General features: G+C 44.3%; 1 protein-coding gene across 1 annotated transcript; it reads right to left on the minus strand.

The window, feature by feature from the left end:
* Nucleotides 1-1,915: 1,915 nt before the first annotated feature.
* On the minus strand, nt 1,916-5,965 carry NEUROD1 (neuronal differentiation 1). Its single transcript, XM_040227743.1, has 2 exons — nt 5,846-5,965; nt 1,916-4,295 (listed from the first exon to the last, which is right to left on the minus strand). Exon 2 carries the CDS (start codon nt 4,282-4,284, stop codon nt 3,214-3,216), a length of 1,071 nt encoding a protein of 356 aa, XP_040083677.1. The 5' UTR covers nt 4,285-4,295; nt 5,846-5,965; the 3' UTR covers nt 1,916-3,213.
* Nucleotides 5,966-23,747: the final 17,782 nt, after the last annotated feature.

The raw sequence follows: 23,747 nt of genomic DNA on the forward strand, positions 1-23,747 counted from the left end.
GAAAATGCCTTCCAAATATTCATTAAACATTTAAGTGAGTAAATTTGTAGAATATGCTTCTGACATTGGCACTGGCTCTGTGGTATCTCTCTGATCAGATGGAAGCGCTGTGTATATGCAGAGCGCATTCAGTTCATTCATGCATAAACAATATCATTTTCATAAATTAAAACCTCCCCTGCAGAAGGAACATCTGTGCCTGCCTTTGAATAAAAGATGGTGGCATGTGAGTTACTCCTTGACTGACTGAAAGAATCTCTAAGCTTAGAATGAAGTTACACATGTAAAATGGGAGAGGGGGCAATAGCAAACCTAATTTGGAGTCTTCATTCCCACCTTACATAAAATAATCCACAGATTGCGCTGCTTGCTGTTTTAAAAGCTGGAATTCTTAAAATGGCATCTTATTTCTTCTGTTCATTACAGCAACAGTTTTCAGTTTGCATGAAGAAGTTTAATTTTCATTATAGGTGAAACTGAGCTGCTGAATAGATCACATAAGATCTGAATGTTCACTTCATGGTCTCCTAGGCTGGAAGGCTGGCAGTGTTCAGATTATCATCTCAGTATTGTCTCTTAGAGAAAGAACAGTGAAAGCAATCTTGGATATAGGAAGCAACAGCTTGATTCCAAAATAACAACTCTGTTTCACTTGGAATGAGATGATCGCATTTTGGATAAAGTTGGGACTAACTTAAAAGTATTTCTGCCATGTGATGAAGGCTGATGGAAAACATGCTAAAATGATATATTTTAAATTGCACTCAAACACTTTTTTAATGTTGAAATATTCCTTACTGCTACTGTCACAGCTTGATGTAGCCCCGTTGGCAATGTTATTAGTATGGCTAATTGTTCCTGTCCATTAGATTACTCACATTTTTCTGGAGCAGCTTGCTAAATGAGGTCAGCTTTCTGGAACCCCTAAATCACCAATGAGAACGGGATTAAAGGAACAAGCTTGGGAAGGGAGGTAGTCATCCAACGTGGCATCCGAATCAGAGGAAGAACAATGGAGTCACTAATGACAGTAATCAGAGCACCACAGTAGAGCCAGGGTACAAGTGCCAACATGCTATTCCCTAGAAATCGCTCCTGTCAGTCAGCACATCCAGACGGAGAGAAATGCCAAACTTTTTAGTGGCCTTACCAATGGACAGAATCATCTCTATGTCTTTTTTAGTGAGTTCCATTTATGAAACAGGAGAATAGTACACCAAAGGGGGTGAGGAAACAATTAGACCATCCAAAAAACATATCACAGTACAAATAGTATGTTCTTGAGTACAAGTAGTTCATCACTAGTTTTTCCTGAAGAATTACTGAAATCATCTCCATTACACAACAATGATAAAATGCCACTTCTTAGATTCTTTAATCAAATCATTTCTCTCATATTCTAAAGGTATATCACTTTCTCTTCAGGATATGACTATTTTGCAGTAGAGAATGTTTCAGTTCAGGTACAGATAGAAAAGGACTAAAAAAAGGTAAAAAAAAAATTAGTATGTTTTCAGATATGTAGATAAACTAAGCTAGGATACTTGTTTGGGTCTTGTTTGTTAAGAATTAACTAAATCCCCTCTAAAAAAAATTGAAGAAAACACAAACTCATATAAAGGGATGGAAACCAAAACCAAAAATACAACTGTTGGTCTCTTCACAAACCTCACCCAACCCCAGCCTCATAGTCCAAGTAATGAAATATCAGTTAGGTTCATTCCTTAACTACAAAGAGTTGGTGACTCCCTAAGCAAGATAAACAGACTAGAGAGTTTGTGTTAAACTAAACTTTTTAATTTTTTTCTACAAATAGAACTTAGTATTTTTTTAACTCAGCAAGTTAAGCAATTGTTCTCCTTAGGAATTATTTATACTTTTTAAAAAATCACTTTAAGAAGAAATGCAACAATTGTTCAGATTTTTCAATACTATTTTATTGCAACTGGATGAGTGTTTTCTAAGTTGTGCATTACACCATAATATACAGGATTACAAACAAGATTACAGTACATATTGATTCCAGTGGTACCAGTATCACATCTCAAACAGCACTTATTCTGGACTGCATTTTACATGCAATAGCTATTGTTCTAATTATGAATTAAATGGTTTGAATTTATTTAAGCTACTGTACTAATTGACTACAATAGGTATAAAATCCCAACATTAACAACCTGATTAGATTTAGGCTCAGATTCATTACATGAATATATGACAAACCACCATTTGTGTGACTATGTATAAAATCATGCATTTATATTTTCTGGAAACATCAATAGCTTCAGATTCTTTGTAAAATCATGGGATGCAAAGGAGTAAAAGACTAAAAAGAAACAGTGCAAATTGTATGTGATAGTCAAGCAGCTTTTGATTTAAAGAAGGGTATGTTGGCATTTGTTTATAATAAGTATATACAAGCTTGTGCAAGTACTGAATTGATATGTTTTGATAGGGAATACATCTCTTGTTTTTATTCATTCTCTTAAGAATTATGGATCTGGTTTTCATTTTAAGGAGAGAGAACGACTTTAAAGTGAAATGAACTGCTCAAATTGTGCAATTGTCTTTAACAATTAGAGAAGAAAGAAGTGCTAAGGCAACACAACAACTTTCTAAGCACTTTTCTGCTGGTTTAAATTAGTTAAATTATTTTGTATAAATTAGATATAATTTCTACTTTTCTGATATGTATAAAAATTGATGAAGCTGCATGGTTTTAAAATAGGAAATCCACATTATAAAAAGTCATTAAAAATTCTGTACAAAATCACAACAAAATAATTCAGCATGGGAAAGGTAACAAGTAGTAAAATGCTGGTTGAAAAATATATATTTATATATATTTTAATTGGCCCATTACTAGTTTAAAAATTGCATAGATCCTAATTATTGCTTGTGATTTTGTTATCCCGATCAGATAATTAATATGATCTGAATACAGCTGCACCAAATTTGTGGTGCATTTTTTTTAACTTTACTGTATTATTTTTTAAAATAGAAGAGCTATAGAAAATAATACATAAAGTGAACAGGAACTTTGATCCCCTGTTTCTACCAAAGGCAGTAACGACAATAAATACATATATCACTTGAAGCTTGGAGTATTTGCACTTTGCAGCAGTAATACTCAAAGGGCTGCCTCTTGTAAACACGACAGTCACTGTAAGCACAGTGGGTTCGTTTCCCAGGGACGGTGAAACTGACGTGCCTCTAATCGTGAAAGATGGCATTGAGCTGGGCACTCATGACTCGCTCATGATGTGAATGGCTATCGAAGGACATAATATTGTCTATAGGGATCTCACAGCGAGGGGCAGCGGCGCCCGAGAAGACTGATCCGTGGCTTTGGGCCCCTGCCAGGGTCGCTGCAGGATAGTGCATGGTAAAGGCATAATTTTTCTCAAACTCGGCGGACGGTTCGTGTTTGAAAGAGAAGTTGCCATTGATGCTGAGCGGCGGGCTGAGGGGTCCGTCAAAGGAAGGGCTGGTGCAATCAGTCAGAGGGCTCTCAAAGAAAGGTTCCAGCGCCGCGCTGTAGGCGTGAGGCGGCGGCTTGACGTGGAAGACATGGGAGCTGTCCATGGTGCCGTAGGGCGGGCTGGGCAGCCCCGGAGACTGGTAGGAATAGGGGTGCACAGGGAAAGAAGCGCTGGCGGTCGGCAGGTGCGCAGGCATGTCCTGGTTCTGCTCAGGCAGAAAAGTTCGAGGATTGAGCTGCAGGCAGCCAGCAACCAGGTTGGTGGTGGGCTGGGATAAACCCTTGCAGAGCGTCTGTACAAAGGAGACCAGGTCAGGGCTTTTCCCTGAACGCAAGATCTCCGACAGAGCCCAGATGTAGTTTTTGGCCAAGCGCAGTGTCTCGATTTTGGACAGCTTCTGCGTCTTGGAGTAGCAGGGCACTACCTTGCGCAGGTTGTCCAGCGCTGCGTTCAGCCCGTGCATGCGGTTCCGCTCCCGGGCGTTGGCTTTCATGCGTCTCAGCTTAAAACGCTCGAGGCGCGCCTTCGTCATCTTCTTCTTTTTGGGGCCGCGTCTCTTAGGCTTTTGATCGTCGTCCTCCTCTTCCTCTTCCTCCTCCTCTTCCAGGTCCTCGTCTTCCTCCTCGTCCTCTCCCCCGTTCCTCAGCGAGTCCTCTTCCGCGTTCATGGCTTCGAGGTCATCCTCCTTTTTGTCTGTCTCGTGCTCCTCGTCCTGAGAACTAAGACACTCATCTGTCCAGCTTGGAGGACCCTGGGGCTGAGGCTCTCCCATCAGCCCACTCTCGCTGTACGATTTGGTCATGTTTAGGTTTCCTACATTCAACAGGGGAGAGGGGAAAACAGAAAAGGAGAAAAACGCTACATTCAAAAACTACAAAGGCCTTCAGCTCTCACTAACCCTAGAGAAATGCATGGGAAAAGAACTACCAGCTGATTACAAAATGAATGCCCCCGAGGAAAAGTTAAATGCAGTTTTATAAGGGCCTGTGTGTGCCCGGCTGGTACGTAGGAGACAGGACAGGGCTAAGTGTGAATATGAGCTAAAATAAGTGTCAAAAGTACACTTCTGGTGTATGTTTCCTTGTGATTAAGTGTGTTTATGGTGATTATCCGGTAGGATAATGTGTGCGAAAATGAGTGTGTATTTCGGCGACTTCATGTTTATTTGCATGAGTTCAAAGTCACAACTCCACAAAAAAAAGACGAGTTTGAAAATTGCAATTATGTTTCCATCTCGGTTCTGGCCTCCCCGCACTCGGCGATTAAAGTTGAAGATCCCTTACGTAATTTACTAACGCTGGCAGTGATTTTTAAGAAGATTATACGGAGTGGAGATTGAAAAGCAAATGCATGGTGGAGAAAAAGTATTTTCCACAAAATTATTTCACCATCAACGAATCATTTGGTAACAAAAGTGGGCGGGGGGTTTCCATCTCACCCTTGCCTTTCTTTTCTCACCTCCCATCCCGCTAACCCTCTGCTAAATTTCCACCTTGTATAAAAGCGCTTGCTACCGGGCCAGAACCCGGGGCGCGGCGCAGAGCGCTCCTCCGCGCGCCGGGGATCAGGTGCGAAAAGCTCCTCTCTAATAAACAGCCCATTGAAAGGGCCGCCCGCTCTTTATTGGGGCTTTTCAAAGTTCGCCTCAAACCTCCCTTTAAAAGATTGAGTAATTATAATGGTCAGCGAATGGCAATGGCGAAGTTGCTGCTTCATATAAGGAAGATAAAAAGCCTTTAGTTAGACAACTGAATTTCTGGCTCCGGCAGTGGCTGCTGGGGACTTGGCCGACTCTGGGACAGTAACAGGTAGCAGGAGTGGGTCCCTCTCTCTTTCTCCACATTTTATCCCCTCTCAACTAAACTACCTCTCAACTCGGTTTATTTTCGAGGGTGTGTATATTCAAAGTATCAATACCCCTTTCATTCACTGAAAAAATAATTTGCTATTCCCAATGTGCATAAAATACTTGCCTACAAAATAAATCTTGGTAACGTGGGCTTTTTTTTCGCCCTTATTGATAGAAGTGAAATACTGAAGTAGTTATCTGCTTTCAGAACTTTGAAATCACCACTAGGAAATAATCATAGAGTTATAGGACATTATATTTTTTAAAAATCCAAAGACGCTCCTATACTTTTTCCCCTCAAAAAAAAAAAAAGTAAAACCGATTTTTAAAAATTGTTAGGCCTGCAGCGGGTATTTGAGTGATGCGACTCAAACTGTGTGCGTATTCGCCTTGCAATTATGAAAAGGAATGCCTGTCTCAACGCATTAACGCGCTTACAGACGCACACATACAGAATATGTAGGTACATCTTCAGTTGCTTTTATTCCCAATAAAAATTAAAGGATTTAATTACCTGCAGTTGTTAGTAAGTCCTGAGCAGTGATGGTCTCATAACCCTGGGGCCTCTGGGCGCCGTGCCTTCTGCGTGGGGCGAATTCCTCGTGTCCCGGCAGCGCGGGCGCTCAGGTTATATAGCCGAGTTGGTGATGCTGAGCGCGGGCGGGGCCAGGAGCCTCGCGGGCGAGCAGGTTCCAAGCGGCCCGCGCCTGCGCACGCGCCGGGGTTCCGCGCTCCCTTCCCTTCCGCCCTCCTCCTCCCGCCCCCGCCCCTCCAGCCTCGCTCCTCTCCCACCCGCGTCCGGCTCCAGCTCCCCTCTCCCCCACCCCTACCCCCGCCCCACCTCCTTCCTCCCCGGCATGCGCCATATGGTCCTCCCAGTCCAGCCAAGAGCCGGGAGCCACGTGACCTGCCCATTTGTATGCCGCGGAGCGCTCCATTCCGGCCCCTTTGTGGCCAGAAGAAAGTGGCCCATCTGTCGCCAGTTAGAGACTCCGCGGACCAGTTTTTACCCGCAGGAGAGATTAACCCTTTCAGGCGGCAGAAGGGAGAAGGGGCGCGCGGTGGGGGAAGAGACGGGGGGGAAGGAGTTGGAGAGAAGAGAGCGGGAAAGCGAACACCGACTGGCTTTAGATCAGAGTGAGTGGCCCGCGTTGGGGCGGTAAGTAGGGCAAAGGTGAAAGAAGCAGAAGCGGAGACTCCTCTGGACTCCTCGCCCAGGCACTGGCTTCCTGGGCACTCCCTGCCCTCTCTAAGGTGTCAGTCTCTTGGTTTCTCCCTCTTACTGGACGCTTTGTTCGTTGGCACCAAAGGGTGGCTTCTCCCACTCTCCACCAGCCCCTTAAGCAACATATATTCTGTATTAAAACAGCTTCATCTGTAAACGCAGCTGTGAGACTAGTCCCTAGCCTCCTTAACTGGGTCGCCCTCGCCCAGCCTCAACAGTAGAGACAATTTGGTACTGGTCACTCTACTTCACCATGCGTGCAACTCGGCCCTCGTGGCCCTCGCCTACCCTTGGCCCTGGAGACTCCTCACTCTGTCCATACCCTCTTGCCTGTAGTCCTTGTCCTCAGATCGCGCTAGTCCTTGGCTTCAGTGGCCTCCGGAGCTCTCTTGCATGAAAGCTAGAGGACTTCTCTGACACTAAGATTCTGCCGTTTAAGCAAGGTCATTGGATGGATGTAAAGTGTGCCCTCGCCCTGGTTCCCGGCCACAGCTGCCTTGTCCCCCTTAGTCCCCACTTTCAGGCTTGTAAATAGGAACTTGGTTGAGACAAGCCTTCTCAAAGGGAGGATGCAAAGGGCCTATTCTAAAGGGGTCTTTTCCACTCCTCTTCCTAGAAAGGGCATTAGTACAACTCTGGGAAGGGCTGATGGCTACTTTTCCAGACCTTAAAGACTCTGGTGTGACTCTCTACCTTGCAGGTCAAGCAAAAATCAGAGCTTCTTAATTCTAAAGGAATATTTGTGTTTAAATGGTGATTCTTTATTCACCCGTTTTCCACCAAGGCATGTTTCAGAATTTTATATATATATATATATATAAGTTGGCTGTATCTCTTCCCTGTCCACTCTTTCTCCTCCAGACTCTCCTCTAATCCTCCATTAACTAACCCCTTATCCCCTCCCAGACCCGTGTCCGCTTAACAATGAATGCTGTGAACTTGAATTGCTTATTTAAAGGCAATTGCTCTAAAAGCCCCTTGAGTTTGCAAACAGTGTCAGGCTGAGCCGCTGGGGTTGGGTGCATCTGGGGACAGAAGGGGGGATGTGGTGGGGAGGGGCAGAGGGTCCTAACATTACTGCTGGTGTCTAGAAGGCTGCCATGCAGCCTGAAAGAGGAATAAAGGGATGGGAGATCTCCTTGCCCAAAGCGTATCATGACCCATGATGAGCTTCCAGGGCAAAACCCTACAGAGTTTTGGCTTTTGCCTTTACTCATAAGTGTACCAGGATCGCAGAAGAAGATAGAAGAATTCACCCAGGAGCCCAGTCTTGGTATTTACCCTGTACCGTCTTTATCTTAAGTGGTGGGTTAAAACTTGAGGGCCATCTGAGTAACAGCCTGCCCGGGCCGGTCCCCAACTTGGAGGTCCCAGGACACGCGCGGGAGGACCAAGTGTTGCCATTCTCCCAGCAGTTGCCCCGACAGCCTAGCCCACCGTGCCGCGGGGATGTGCCCTGGCCCTCATTTCTCTCAGTCTTAGGGGAGCTTCAGAGGGGGTGCTGGGGGCGAGAGGGAAGAGGGCTTCAGCTACGCCGAAGGCCTGCGGATGGCCTAGGGGGTCCCCCGCCCAGAAGGCAACTTCCTCAGTTTGGGACACCCTGTGGAGTACAGGAGATTCTTGGTGGGGCCAGATGTTCCTGGGCAGGCAAGGAAGGGTATGTCGCCAGCCGAGAGACTCCGGTGCGGGAATTAACTAGACTCCTTCCCTCCTCCTGCTCTTGATAGATTCGCCCTTAATCCCGCTCTCAGTGAGCCTCCGGGCGCCCCGGGCCGACCCGCCTGCGCGCGGGGAACGTCTCCCCACGGTGCGCCTCGCGGTGGAGATTGCCCACCCGCCTTACCCCGACTCCGTCCCCCTACCCGCCCCGGGAGACTGCAGGCCAGCAGACAGATCTGGAAGGGAAGAGGCCTGGATTGAGTTGCCTTTTGTTGGGAGGGGAAAGGGGAGGGAGGGAGAAATTGGGGCGAGAGAACAGTGGCAGCCGCAATGCTCAGAGAGGATTGACTGCTGGCGTGGCTGGCTTAGTACCGTGGAATAGTCGCGGTCCCGTCCTGCCTCCGTATTTTCTTCTCCCTCTTTTGAACTTTCTTTCGACGGTTGCACACCGTCCCCCTCCCGAGCCTCTAAATCCTCTCCTTGTCCCTCTGTCCCCACAGCCCGTTAGCGGTAAACCTTCCAGCTCCCGGCCCCACTGGGCGCTGCAGGCCGCCGAGCGGCACGCGAACCGCACGCGCGGGCCACAAAAGCCGCTTTCATGACTCACTGCCCTCGAGCAATGCCCCGAATCTGTCGCCCCCCACCCCCGGCCCCGGGCCCTCGCTTGGAGCGCGCGGCGCGGCCCGGGCGGTCCTGGCCGTTACAGCGGCTGCCAGAGCGCCGGCGGGAAGGGAGCGCGAGGCGGCGAGGGGAGTGTGGCCCGGGCGGGGAGGCTGCGGCGGGGGGAGGCGTGTGGCGCCGCGTGTGGAGGTGTGGGGGGGAGGAGACGGGGGATGGAGGCGGGAGGCCGGGACTTAGGGGCTGGGAAGCGTGTAGCTGGCGGGGGAAGGGGGTGGTGCGGCGCATTCACAGGGCTAAGATAAAGAGCTGCGGCCGGGCTGGCGTCCCCGGCGGTGACCTGTTTCTCGGGGAAACAGATGCTCACTCTAGCAAAGGGAGGTCTGCGTTCAATGCAAGTATTACGTACGATCCGGGCGGCCCCACCGACCTCCAGCGGCGCCCGCGCCCTCTCCCCACCCCTCCCAGGAGAGGGGTGTGCCGGCCTGGGCACGTTCGAGGCGCGGGAGGTGGTGAGCGGCAAGCCAGACCGTAGGGTGCACGGTCCGCCGGAAGAGCGAGAGCTGCAGGTCCTCATAGGCCGCGTGGCTCAGAAGCCCTTGGGAGGCCTTAGGGGTTCTGCCCAGATCGCGGGCTCAGCGCGGGGTTTGCGCCTTCGCCTCCAGGGAGGCCACTGTGCGCCCAGATCCTGGCCAGAGGCTGGAGCTGCCCGGGCTCGACAGGCGGGCGGCGGGGGAGAGCCGGGAGCAAGAGAGTAGCTATTAAAATGCCTCGCCGTCGCCCCGAGCGCAAAACCCGTCCTCCCCAAATCTCCTGGGCTTGCGGCATAATCTTAATTAAGATAATTGATTCATATTGCACCTGCGAGAACGGGGGGAAAAATTGATTCCAACCCCCAGCCCCACAAATCGCTTAGAGCTATTGGATAGAGCTCGACGCGGCTGTGATTTGGGGAGTGATTTAGCACCACACTTCCCCAACTCGGTCCGCCTGGGCTCTTTTATTTATTATTTACGAGCTCCTAATCCCTTCAGGGCTTAGGCAGCTCCCCTCATGGCGCCTACAGACCCCGAGGGACTTCATCTTTGATTCCCAGGCAGAAGTGAGGGGCTTTCCTTAAACCATCCATCCAACACCCATATCACCAATGCAAAATCAACTCAGCTCCAAGTACTGGCTGGAGCGGGTAACTGACACAATTGCCCAAGGTCTGGTGTGTCAGATGGGCTGTGTGTGTGCCTGTGTGAGTGTGCTTAAGTGTACAGTGTATGTGACTGAGTGTACAAAAGAATATGTGTGAATGTGCATATAAGCCTATGTGATCGTTAATATCTGTGATTTGTCAGTGTGAATGTGTGAGTTATGTGAGGGGGTGAGCGTGCACGAGTGAGTCTGTGTTCGTGGGTGCTCCTGCTCTCAGGTGAGGACCATAAACAGAGGGGACTCACACCTGTTTCAGCTGGATTGAGAAACAGCACGCTGTCTAAAGGGGACTTCAATGGGCTGGATAACCGACAAACGGCGGGTTGTTTGCCAACCTTTGCCTTAGCAGAGAGCAAAAGGCCAGCGCAAATCGCCGGTAGTTGGTGTCGCTGCTTGAGTGGACAGCAGAGACACACTGATGGCGCTTGAGCTTCTCTTGAACAATGCTGCTGCAGGGGTTTGGGGGCGATCTGACAAGTTCCCCAAGCCAGGACAAGCCTGGCAAGCCTGGTTTAGAGCCCCAGACAGCTCGCAGGAAAAGTGGCTTCCTCAGGGTATCAGCACTGTGGACAATTCCTACTTATGAAACTCACCTTATTAAGGTTCAGGAAAAGGACTTCCCTTCCAGTGGCTTCGCTTTTTCCTGTTTGCTTTCTTTCACAAAACCACTGACTCCCACATCCCGAAATTTTAATCAGAGAGCCCTGTTAATCTGAATTTAATTAGCAGCCTCCTTTTCAGGATAAGTTTCCTGGAAAACTAGATATCCAGGTTTAGGGGAGAAGGAAGTTTAAACTATAATTTGAACTAGCGAGTCTGAAACAAAGAAACTGTACATTGAATAACTTTCAGAAAGATAGTCATTGTTCTAATATTTGCACTTACCTGGCACATCGCATCTAAACCAAAAGGAATTCATTTTTTGTCCACAGAAACAAAAAAATGTAAAAACGATTTTACTTTTGTTTTATTGAGTATACATTTTATTGGTAATAGAAATCTCTCTCCATTCCCATCATCCTATCAACTGTCCAGTTATTTCATACTATAAACATTTCTATTAAATTAGTGGGGAAATAAACCAAAGCTAAATGGAATATTTGCTCAGATTTGGTGAGCCACACAATTATCTAAATTATACCAGACTTAGAATATTGCATGAATACACCACATCCAAAATAACTGGAACAAATCCTGTAGAGAAGAGCAAGCACCTTTGGTAATTCAAATACCTTAGAAATGTGTACCATACACCTCTCCCAATTATGGATGTAATTTTCAAATGTTATGAGCAATCAGAATCCTTATTAAATATTATTCAGACTTTGTTGAAATGGAAAATATAATTATTTTTAATCCAAGAACTTATCCCTAGAGGCTCATCTTTTTAAAATAACATGTTTTTCCTCTTTAACAAATACATTTTCACATAAATTAAATATTGATAATTTGACCTTTTATGTCTTTAACTAATCAAAGGGGGAAAATTCCAAATGTAGATCTCAGACTTTGGCCCTGGTGGGTCTTTCCGCTTGAGTAGGCACTGAGATTAAAGGAGTTGAACTTCCTCTTTCACTGCTCTCTCCTTGCACTAATTGCTTATGCAAAAAATGCAGATTTGTATTAATTAGTAACTCCACTGATTAGTTCTGTGGTATTTTCACATAATAAATCATGCTGCAGACATGAATTTTGGCACATCACCCAGCAGAGGCTCAGGCTGCAATACAGATTTCATATTAAAATAAAATCTCTAACTAAACCCACCTTTCTGATGCAGGTACCATGAGCAGCCACCTGCTGGGAGCACCTGCCATGGGAAATTACTTTCACTCAGTGACAAGCCACTTTTGGAGCCCAAATAGGACAATCTGATTATAAGGTTAGGTTCTAATAACAAAGAAACAAGTAAATAAACACACAAATGCACACCTAAATGACACAAATGTGCCTAGTGTGAAAGTCACTCAGTCACGTCCAACTCTGTGATTCCACGGACTACACCAGCCATGGGATTCTCCAGGTCAGAATACTGGAGTGGGTAGCTGTTCCCTTCTCCAGGGCATTTTCCCAACCCAGGGATCGAACCCAGGTCTGCACATTGCAGGTGGATTCTTTACCATCTTAGCCACCAGAGAAGCCTAGAAATTTTGCAGACAATGATGTTATAATAAAGAATCTTGTAATGGGACCAGATTTTTAAAACAACTTCCCAGGTTATGAATGCACACTTCAGTCTATTTTCCTCTTGTGAGGTCTTTTCTCCTTTGTGAGATGGTCTGGTAGCTTGAGATTCTTTCATCACTCATCCTCTGACTCATCTCCCTAGGCAAGCAAGCTTGTTCAGGAAGTAAAAGAGGGACAGAAAAGCATCTGAGGGAGAGGTATGAATGCCAAGAGCCATCTCAAAGGGAACTGGCCACCCCTGTGATCCCAGCATATGGTGAGAAGCTATGAGGTCAGATACCCACAGCTGTCTGATATGAGACAAACTCTCCACTCTCCATGGGTAACTATATGAGCTTCTACACAACTTTTCCTTGAAAACTTTAATTTGATGAGGCAGGTTACAGTCAATATTGCCAAGATTATAAATTAGACCCAGGTGTCTTCTGTGTTCCCCACCAACCCTTTATATTCCCTTGTTTTCTAGCCATTGGTGACACCTTTCCAAGTCCCTGCAGGTGTTCTCAGCATGTTTATGTTCTTTCCTGGTTCATGCCTACTGTTGATAAATATCCATGAGTTCATGCTTCTTAAGAACTTAGAGAAATGCTTAATCTGATGCCCTACCAGGAGTGCCTGCAAAGTCACAGGGCACAAATAAACAGGAACGAGTGCTTAATGTTCACATTCAGAGATGAGTAAAGTCTAAGGGAGGTGTCTTTTGAATGGAGACTGGGGCAACATGCTCTGCTGCAGTTGTGCTATGCAGGTAACAGTCTGCCTACCTTCCTGATTTGTCCTGAGGCAACGGTAAATGTGGCTGGGGGTGAGAAGGGTACAGCCTCTAGGGAGGCTGTCTCTAGCCATTGTCTACTGAACCTTTCAGGTGCTTTGTTGGTGAGAGGAAAAGGGCTGCATTTTGTGGTCTTTTTATCTGTTTATCTTGGATGTGAATAATTTCTTTAAGGAACTAAATTTTAAAAGGTCAAGAGAACAGATATAATTTAAAGCAGCCCTCTATTAATTCAAATATGCCTTTTTCTCCTTTGAATTCACTCTTGAATCCCACTTAATATGGCTTGATATGGACAAGATTTATCACATCTGATGAGAAAACCATCCATTGTGTCACATTGGTCCACAAGGCTATGTGGAGAGCCAGAGCTAAGCATAAGCAAAGGCTCTAAAGTTGCTATAAAGTAGCTTTTCTCCTCATTCCCTTCATTTCAGAATCTACCTGTTTCACTGAGTAAAACATGCATTCATCAAATCTATATTGTACTAAAATATTCATCAAATCTATATTGTACTGTACTACTATGTGCCAGGCACTGCTAAGTACCAGATGTACATGGGTAAAGAGAAACAGACATTACTCTCTGCTTTCTCAAAGCCTTCTATCTGGTGAAAGAGGTGCTTTAATAAGATTCACTCACAAGTTCCCACGTGGCTCAGTGGTAAAGAATCAGCCTGCCAATGCAGGAGATACAGCAGACACAGGTTCAATCCCTGGGTGGGGAAGATTCCCTGGAAGAGGAAATGGCAACCCACTCCAGTATTCTTGACTGGAAAATTCCATGGACCGAGGAGCCTGATGGGCTACAGTCCATGGGGTTGCAAACAGTTGGCCACAACTGAGCATGTGTATACACCCATCTTATTTGAGATTAGTATAGGGAAGGAAAATAAAACACATCAACCCAAAAATACTGAGGACAAAGGAACTCAACAAAGTCTGAAGTGGGAGGGTTCCCGAGGAAGGAGAGTTCTAAGGTAATGAGAAAAGTGTTACCCAGTGATACAGGAAATGATGTAGATAAATTATTCTACATCATAGAAATAACTTTCCCATAAAAAGCACACTATTCAAGAATTACACTGAAGTGTGTTCTTCTTGAGGGGTTCAAGTTGTTTTGCATCTGGATATATCTAGTTCAAAATAAGTAATCCTTATTGAACATGACCCTATGTTAGCCTTTGATAAAGAATTGAAGATATTTGTTTTCATTTGGAAAAACTGTCATATTTAGTTATAACTGCATTCAAATGGGTATATCTTTCCTTTTCTCCTTTGACTTTAGCTTCTCTTCTTTTCTCAGTTATTTGTAAGGCCTCCTCAGAAATTTGCATTTCTTCTTCTTGGGGATGGTCTTGATAACCGCCTGCTGTACAATGTCACAACCTCCATCCATAGTTCTTCAGGCACTCTATCAGATCTAATCCATGAATCTATTGTCCCTTCCTTTGTATAATCATAAGGGATTTGATTTAGGTTGTACCTGAATGGTCTAGTGGTTTTCCCTACTTTCTTCAATTTAAGTCTGAATTTGGCAATAAGGAGTTCATGATCTGAGCCACAGTCAGCTTCTGCTCTTGGTTTTGCTGACTGTTATAGACCTGTATAGAGCTGCATCCATCTTTGGCTGCAAAACATATAATCAATCTGATTTTGATATTGACCATCTGGTGATGTCCATGTGTAGAGTTTTGTCTTGTGCTGTTGGAAGAGAGTGTTTGCTGTGACCAGTGTGTTCTCTTGGCAAAACTCTGTTAGATTTGACCTGCTTTATTTTGTACTCCAAGGCCAAATTTTCCTGTTACTCCAGGTATCTCTTGACTTCCTACTTTTGCATTCCAGTCCCCTATAATGAAAAGGACATCTTTTGGGGGTGTTAGTTCTAGAAGGTCTTGTAGGTCTTCATAGAACCATTCAACTTCAGCTTCTTCTATATTACTGGTTGGGGCATAGACTTCGATTACTGTGATATTGAATGGGGTTTGCCTTGGAAACAAACAAATCATTCTATCATTTTTGAGATTGCCTCCAAGTAATGCATTTGGACTCTTTTGTTGACCATGATGGCTACTCCATTTCATCTAAGGGATTCTTGCCCACAGTAGTAGATAAAATGGTCATCTGAGTTAAATTCACCCATTCCAATCCATTTTAGTTCACTGATTCCTAAAATGTCAATGTGCACTCTTGCTATCTCCCGTTTGACCAGTTTCAATTTGCCTTGATTCATGGACCTAACATTCCAGGTTCCTATGCAATACTGTTCTTTATAGCTTTGGACTTTACTTCCATCCCCAGTCACATTCACAACTGGGTGTTGTTTTTTCTTTGGCTCCATCTCTTCATTTTTTCTGGAGTTATTTCTCCACTGATCTCCAGTAACATATGGAGCACCTCTTGACCTGGGGAGTTCATCTTTCAATGTACTATCTTTTTGCCTTTTCATATACTGTTCATGGGGTTCTCAAGGCAAGAATACTGAAGTGGTTTGCCATTCCCTTCTCCAGTGGACCATGGTTTGTCAGAACTCTCCACCATGACCTGTCCATCTTGGGTAGCCCTACATGGCATGGCTCATGATTTCATTGAATTAGACAAGGCTAAAAAGCCTCTTGATGAAAGTGAAAGAGGAGAGTGAAAAAGTTGGCTTAAAGCTCAACATTCAGAAAACGAAGATCATGGCATCTGGTCCTATCACTTCATGGGAAATAGATGGGGAAGGAAACAGTGTCAGACTATTTTTTGGGGCTCCAGAATCACTGCAGATGGTGATTACAGCCATGAAATTAAAAGACGCTTACTCCTTGGAAGAAAAGTTATGACCAACCTAGATAGCATATTCAAAAGCAGACATTACTTTGCCGACTAAGGTCCGTCTAGTCAAGGCTATGGTTTTTCCTATGCTCATGTATAGATGTGAGAGTTGGACTGTGAAGAAGGCTGAGCGCCAAAGAATTGATGCTTTTGAACTGTGGTGTTGGAAAAGACTCTTGAGAGTCCCTGGGACTGCAAGGAGATCCAACCAGTCCATTCTGAAGGAGATCAACCCTGGGATTTCTTTGGAAAGAATGATGCTAAAGCTGAAACTCCAGTACTTTGGCCACCTCATGCGAAGAGTTGACTCATTGGAAAAGACTTTGATGCTGGGAGGGATTGGGGGCAGGAGGAGAAGAGGACGACTGAGGATGAGATGGCTGGATGGCATCACTGACTTGATGGACGTGAATCTGGGTGAACTCCAGGAGTTGGTGATGGACAGAGAGGCCTGGCGCGCTGCGATTCATGGGGGTCGCAAGGAGTCGGACACGACTGAGTGACTGAACTGAACTGAACTGAACTGTGGTGCATGTGATCAGTTTGGTTAGTTTTCTGTGATTCTGGTTTTCACAAAATTCCTAATGGGAGAGACTGACTGAGGGGGAAACTGGGTCTTGTTCTGATGGGTGGGGCCATGCTCAGTAAATCTTTGCTCCAATTTCCTGTTGATGGGCGGGGCTGTGCTCCCTCCCTGTGGTTTGACCTGAGGCCACACTATGGTGGAGGTAATGAAGATAATGGTGACCTCCTTCAAAAGGTCCCTTGTGGAACTGCTGCACTCAGTGCCCCAAACCCTGCAGCAGGCCACTGCTGACCCATGCCTCCACTGAGACTCCTGAGCACTCACGGGCAAGTCTGAATCAGTCTCATTTGGTGTCACTGCTCCTTTCTTTTGGGTCCTGGTGCACAAAGGTTTTGCCCTTCAAGAGTCTGTTTCCCAGTCCTGTGTAAGTTCCGGTGGCTCTATGGTGGGGTTAATGGCGACCTGCTCCAAGAGGGCTTAGGCCACACCGAAGTCTGCTGCACCCAGAGCCCCTGGCCCTGCAGCAGGCCACTGCTGACCTGTACCTCCACAGGAGATACTGAAACACAGTTCTGGCCCAGTCTCTGTGGGGTCTCTGGGTCCTGGTGCAAGAAAGGTTTGTTTGAACCCTCTGAGTGTCTCTGGATGGTACGGGGTTGATTCTAAATGTGATTTCACCCATCCTACCGTCTTGCTGGGGCTTCTCCTTTGCCCTGGGATGTGGAGTATCTTTTGGGGGTGGGAGGGTGTTCAACATTCTCCTGTCAACGGTTGTTCATCATCAAGTTGTAACTTTGGAGTTCTCACAGGAGAAGATGAGCACACATCCTTCTACTCTGCTATCTTGTCAATAATGAACACAGAGTTCCAAAAAATAGCAAGGAGAGATAAGATTGCCTTCCTCAGTGATCAATGCAAAAAAATGAGGAAAAATATAGAACTGGAAAAACTAGAGATCTCTTCAAGAAAATTAGAGCGATGAAGATAATATTTCATGCAAAGATGGGCACAATAAACGACAGAAATGGTATGGACCTATAGAAGCAGAAGATAAGCAATGGCACCCCACTCCAGGACTCTTACTTGGATAATCCCATGGATGGAGGAGCCTGGGGCTGCAGTTCCTGGGGTCTCTGCGAGTCAGACACGACTGAGTGGCTTCACTTTCACTTTTCACTTTCATCATTGGAGAAGGAAATGGCAACCCACTCCATTGTTCTTGCCTGGACAATCCCAGAGATGGCAGGGCCTGGTAGGCTGCCATCTATGGGGTCGCACAGAGTTGGACACGACTGAAGAATAACAGAAGAACTATACAAAAAAGATCTTCATGACCCAGATAACCATGATGGTGTGATCACTCACCTAGAGCCAGACATCCTGGAATGTGAAGTTAAATGGGCTTTAGGAAGCATCATTACGAACAAAGATAGTGGAGGTGATGGAATTCCAGCTGAGCTATTTCAAACCTAAAAAATAATGCTGTGGAAGTGCTGCACTCAGTATGCCAGCAAATTGGGAAGACTCAGCAGTGGCCACAGGACTGGAAAAGGTCAGTTTTCATTCCAATCCAAAAGAAAGGCAATGCCAGAGGATGTTCAAACTATTGCACAATGCACTCATCTCACAGGCTAGCCAAGTAATGCTCAAAATTCTCCAAGCAAGGCTTCAACAGTACGTGAACTGTGAACTTCCAGATGTTAAAGGTGGATTTAGAGAAGGCAGAGGAATGAGAGATCAAATTGCCAACATCCGCTGGATCATGGAAAAAGCAAGAGAGTTCCAGAAAAACATCTATTTCTGCTTTATTGACTACACCAAAGCCTTTGAGTGTGTGAATCACAACAAACTGGAAAATTATTAAAGAGATGGGAATACCAGACCACCTGACTTGCCTCCTGAGAAATCTGTATGCAGGTCAAGAAGCAACAGTTAGAACTGGACATGGAACAACAGACTGGTTGTTTCCAAATTAGGAAAGGAGTATGTCAAGGGTCAAGGTTGTATACTCTACTTATTTATTTGCAGTGTGCATCATGTGAAATGCTGGGCTGGAAGAAGATTGCCGCGAGAAATATCAATATCAATAACCTCAGATATGCAGATGACACCACCCTTATGGCAGAAAATGAAGAAGAACTAAAGAACCTCTTGATGAAAGTGAAAGAGGAGAATGAAAAAGTTGGCTTAAACTCAACATTCAGAAAACTAAGATTATGGCATCCAGTCCCATCACTTCATGGCAAATAGATGGGGAAAGAGTGGAAAGTGACAGACTTTATTTTCTTGGACTCCAAAATCACTGCAGATGGTGACTGCAGCAATGGAATTAAAAGACGCTTGCTCCTTGGAAGAAAAGCTGTGACCAACCTAGGCAGCATATTCAAAAGCAGAGACATTACTTCGCCAACAAAGGTCCATCTAGTCAAATACATGGTTTTTCCAGTAGTCATGTATGGATGTTTAAGAGTTGGACCATATAGAAAGCTGAGCACCGAAGAATTGATGCTTTTGAGCTGCGGTGTTGGAGAAGACTCTTGAGAGCCATTTGGACTGCAAGGAGGTCAAACTGGTCAATCCTAAAGGAAATCAGTCCTGAATATTCATTGGAAGGACTGATGCTGAAGCTGAAACTCCAATACTTTGGCCACCTCATGCAAAGAACTGACCCATTGGAAATGACCCTGATGCTGGGAAAGATTGAAGGCAGGAGGAGAAAGGGACGACAGAGGATGAGATGGTTGGATGGCCTCACCGACTTGATGGACATGAGTTTGAGCAAGCTCCTGTTTGGTGATGGACAGGGAAGCCTGGCATGCTGCAGTCTGTGGGGTTGCAAAGAGTTGGACAGAACTGACTGACTGAACTGAGTTATAACTTGGGATTTATTCCGTGGCATATGCATTGCTTGAACCCTTTTAAAGGAGTATATTTTCACATGGAGATGGGGAGAGGACAAAAAGAAATGTTGGCATCTCGTATTAATACAACTAAATTATGGCTGGGGGAGGGATGGATTGGGAGTTTGGGTCTAGCAGATACAAACTATTATTTATAGAATGCATAAACAACAAAGTCCTAATGTATAGCACAGGGAACCCTATTCAATATCCTGTAGTAAACCACAATGGGGAAAAAAAAATACATTGCTGATCTTAGCTTCTAAACATGGAGAGATTCCAACAGTCAACAAGACATGCATTTAAATCTGGGTAATAAATAAGCAGATTCTTCAAATGCATAATTTAAAAGCAGAAAAAGTTACTTTTCCTTTTGTGATGAAAGTCATTGTCAGGAAGGAGACAAGATGGCAGAGAGAAGGATTTGAGCTCACCTCTTGTTATGAAAACACCAATCACAAGTGGCCACTGGACAACCATTGGCAAAAAAGACTGGGAGGTATCAGAAAGGATATTCTATACCCAAAGACAAAAGATAAGCCACAGCGAGATGATAGGAGGGGTGCTTCTGAGATAGAATCAGATCCCATACCCACTGAGTGAGTGACCCGCAAACTGGAAAATAGTTACATCACAGAGGCTCTCTCAAGGAGTGAGAGTTCTGAGCCTCACATTAGGCACCCCAGCCTGGCAGTCTGGATCAGGAGGAGGAGCCCTCAGAGCATTTGGCTTTGAAGGACGGTGGGTTTACATGCAGGAGACCCACAGGGCTGTGGGAAACAGAGCCTCCACTCTTGGAGGGCGCACCAAAGGTTTCAGGTGCCCTAGGACTCAGTGCAGAGCAGTGACCCCACAGGAGCCCAAGCCAGGCCTATCTCCGGGTCTTGGAGGGTCTCCTGGGAGGGTGGGGCTCTGCTATGACTCACTGTGGGGGCAAGGATGCTGCTGTTGGATGTGTTCAGATTTGATGGAGAAATCAAAAGCTTTACAGATCAGCAAAAGCTAAGAGAATTCAGCCCCACCAAACCAGCTTTACAACAAATGCTAAGGGAATTTCCCTCAGTGCAAAAGAAAAGGCCAAAATTGAGAAGCAAGAAAATTATGAATGGGAAAGCTCACTGGTAAAGGCACACATACAGCGAAGGTAGGAAATCACCCACACAAAAATATCATATCACAACCAGCAACTGTGGGAAGAGGAGAGTACAAATGCAGGATGTTGGAAATGCAACATGTGGAAATAAACTAGTAACTTAAAATAATCGTGTGTGTGTGTGTATATATATATATATACACACACATATACAATATATACATACACACACACACACACACACATATATAGACAGCTACATCAAAACCTCATGGTAACTACAAACCAAAAATCTACAGTAGATACACACACACACACACAAATGAAGAAATTCATTGTCAGTTTTATGGAAACCATGTTTTAAAAGTGGTCTTTCAGAAACTACGCTGAATGTGGTCTTCACGGATATACTGTACACTAAATGACAGTATTCTTTAGTTCTACGTGTACTTATACAGACCCGATAATGCCCTCCATGCACTAGCTTCTACTCACACATATGTGTATGTCTCATTTTGTAACCTTTTCCTCATTTATCCCTGATCTGGTCAGTAAAGTCTTGCCTTCCCTCAATTCCTGTATAACTTTTCTGGCTATTTCTTATACCAGAATTTTATTTAAATTTATTCAAGCACAAGTTTAAATAAACCACAAGTTTAGAAAAAAGTTTGCCTATTTATACTATCTAGGCTATGGGAACTTAATGTTTTTTATTTTACATTCATAATTGAACTGACAAGTAATTTCATTCTGTTTCAATGCAATAGAATTCTTTCACTGATAACAACCAGATATGCTACATGAATATTTTTCTATCTGAAGACTATAAAGTGATGTTTATAAATACTTTAAAATGAGTTTAACAATAGTATTTTGACAGTTGTGGTTGCTTTGATTTCTTATTTCTTATTATACAAGAATCTACAAGCCACTTTATGTAATCAAACATCAATTTTATTACACAGGAGAGTCCTAGAAACTATTAATTTTACAGCAATGTGATCTGAGCTGAAACAGAGCCCATGAAAAAAGAGAATCCTGACAAATTCAGCCCAGATCAGAAGAAACATTCACCTCACCCCCAGATGCTTGAAAAATAATAAATGTTTATTGCATTAACGCACTACATTTCAGGGTGGTTTGACATGCAGTAATAGCTAAATGGTATATTTTTCATTGGCTATGAAAAAAATCAATTTTCTCCAGGTTGCTTAGGGATTTAGATGTTGTAATTCACCAAAAACTAACTTTTCAAGTGAGATATCAATATTCTATACTTATAAGTGTTTCAAGAATTTGAACTGTAACTATACCTTTTCAGTTCAGTCACTCAGTCATGTCTGACTCTTTGTGACCCCATGGACTGCAGCACACCAGGCTTCCCTGTCCATCATCAACTCCTGGAGCTTGTTCAAACTCATCTCCATCGAATCAGTGATGCCATCCAACCATCTCATCCTCTGTCATCCCCTTCTCCTACTGCCTTCAATCTTTCCCAGCATTTTCCAATGAATCAGTTCTTTACAATGAGTCAGTTCTTCACATCAGGTGGCCAAAGTATTGGAGTTTCAGCTTCAGCATCAGTCCTTCCAATTCAGGACTAATTTCCTTTAGGATTGACTGGTTTGATTTCCTTGCAGTCCAGGGGACTCTCAAGAGTCTTCTCCAGCACCACATTTCAAAAGCATCAATTCTTCAGTGCTCAGCTTTCTATATGGTCCAACTCTTAGATCCATACATGAGTACTGTAAAAACCATGTATTTTACTATATGGACCTTTGTTGACAAAGTAATGTTTCTGCTTTTTAATATGCTGTCTAGGTTGGTCATAGCTTTTCTTCCAAGGAGCAAGTGTCTTTTAATTTCATGGTTGCAGTCACCATCTGCAGTGATTTTGGAGCCCAAGAAAATAAAGTCCGTCACTGTTTCCATTGTTTCCCTATCTATTTGCCATGAAGTGATAGGACTGGATGCCATGATCTTAGTTTTCTGAATGTTGTTTTAAGCCAACTTTTTCCACTCTCCTCTTTCACTTTCATCAAGAGGTTCTTTAGTTCTTTGCTCTCTGCCATAAGGGTGGTGACATCTGTGTATCTGAGGTTATTGATATTTTTCCCAGCAATCTTGATTCCAAGCTTGTGCTTCATCCAGCCCAGTATTTTGCATGATGTACATCGCATATAAATTAAATAAGCAGGGTGACAATATACAACCTTGACCTACTCCTTCCCCGATTTGGAACCAGTCTGTTGTTCCATGTTCAGTTCTGACTTTTGCTTCCTGACCAGCACACAGATTTCTCAGGAGGCAGGTCAGGTGGTCTGGTATTCCCACTCTTTGAGAATTTTCCACAGTTTGCTGTGATTCACACAGTCATAGGCTTTGGCATAGTCATTAAAGCAGAAATAGATGTTTTTCTGGAACTCTCTTGCTCTTTTAATGATCCAACAGATGTTGGCAATTTGATCTGTGGTTCCTCTGCCTTCTCTAAATCCAGCTTCAACACATGAAAGTTCTCAGTTCACATACTGTTGAAGCCTAGCTTGGAGAATTTTGAGCATTAGTTTGCTAGCATGTGAGATGAGTGCAACTGTACAATAGTTTGAACATTCTCTGGCATTGCCTTTCTTTTGGATTGGAATGAAAACTGACCTTTTCCAGTCCTGTGGCCACTGCTGAGTTTTCCAAATTTGCTGGCCTACTGAGTGCAGGTATACTTCCTAGTAAGCATTAAACCAGGATCTGTATGCTAGGGAAAGTGCTCAATAAGATAGAAAAATTCTGTCATTTAATCATAAAAATCATTCTATGAATATGGATTATTACATTCATTATTATTGACATTCTGTAGATGAGGAAACAGAGAAGGTAAGTAACTTGTACACAGTTACACATCTAGAAAGGGATGGAGCCTTTTACTTTTATTCAGATTACTTGACTACCAATTTGATTAAGAATAAAGAATAGCAAATATTTGGGAAAATGTTGTGGCCCACCATATTCCTGGTACACTTTCCTTTTCAGCTAGAGGATTCTCTCCATTCTATATTATTTTATTCAGCCATGCATAATCATAACGGACTTTGTAAACCTGCAGCAGATACTATGGATTGCTTTACTCAGCACCCAACTCATACCCTTCTTATAAGATTTTCTAGAATGAAAAGGCTGGAAAGCTACTACAAAGGAATAAATTTACAGTGTTTTCTATATGCCCCAGATATGGTATGGGTTTTGCTAATCAGATGCATTAGGTTTCTATTTAGAACCGAGTTAAATAGAGGAGTCTTAGACAGGCGACTTATTCGGCTGGAACCAATTCTGGAGCAAGATACTGAAGCCAGCTCCCTGATTTGTCAACTTCTTGACTCTAGAAAAGCAATAGTTTTCTTAATAGCTTACCTCTATACAGTTTT

Source organism: Oryx dammah, unplaced genomic scaffold (assembly GCF_014754425.2).
Source record: "Oryx dammah isolate SB20612 unplaced genomic scaffold, SCBI_Odam_1.1 HiC_scaffold_27, whole genome shotgun sequence".
Classification (NCBI taxonomy): Eukaryota; Metazoa; Chordata; class Mammalia; order Artiodactyla; family Bovidae; genus Oryx; species Oryx dammah.

Coding starts and splice junctions, on each gene's coding strand:
- NEUROD1 (XM_040227743.1), bottom strand. CDS start 4,284: ATGACCAAATCGTACAGCGAGAGTGGGCTGATGGGAGAGCCTCAGCCC.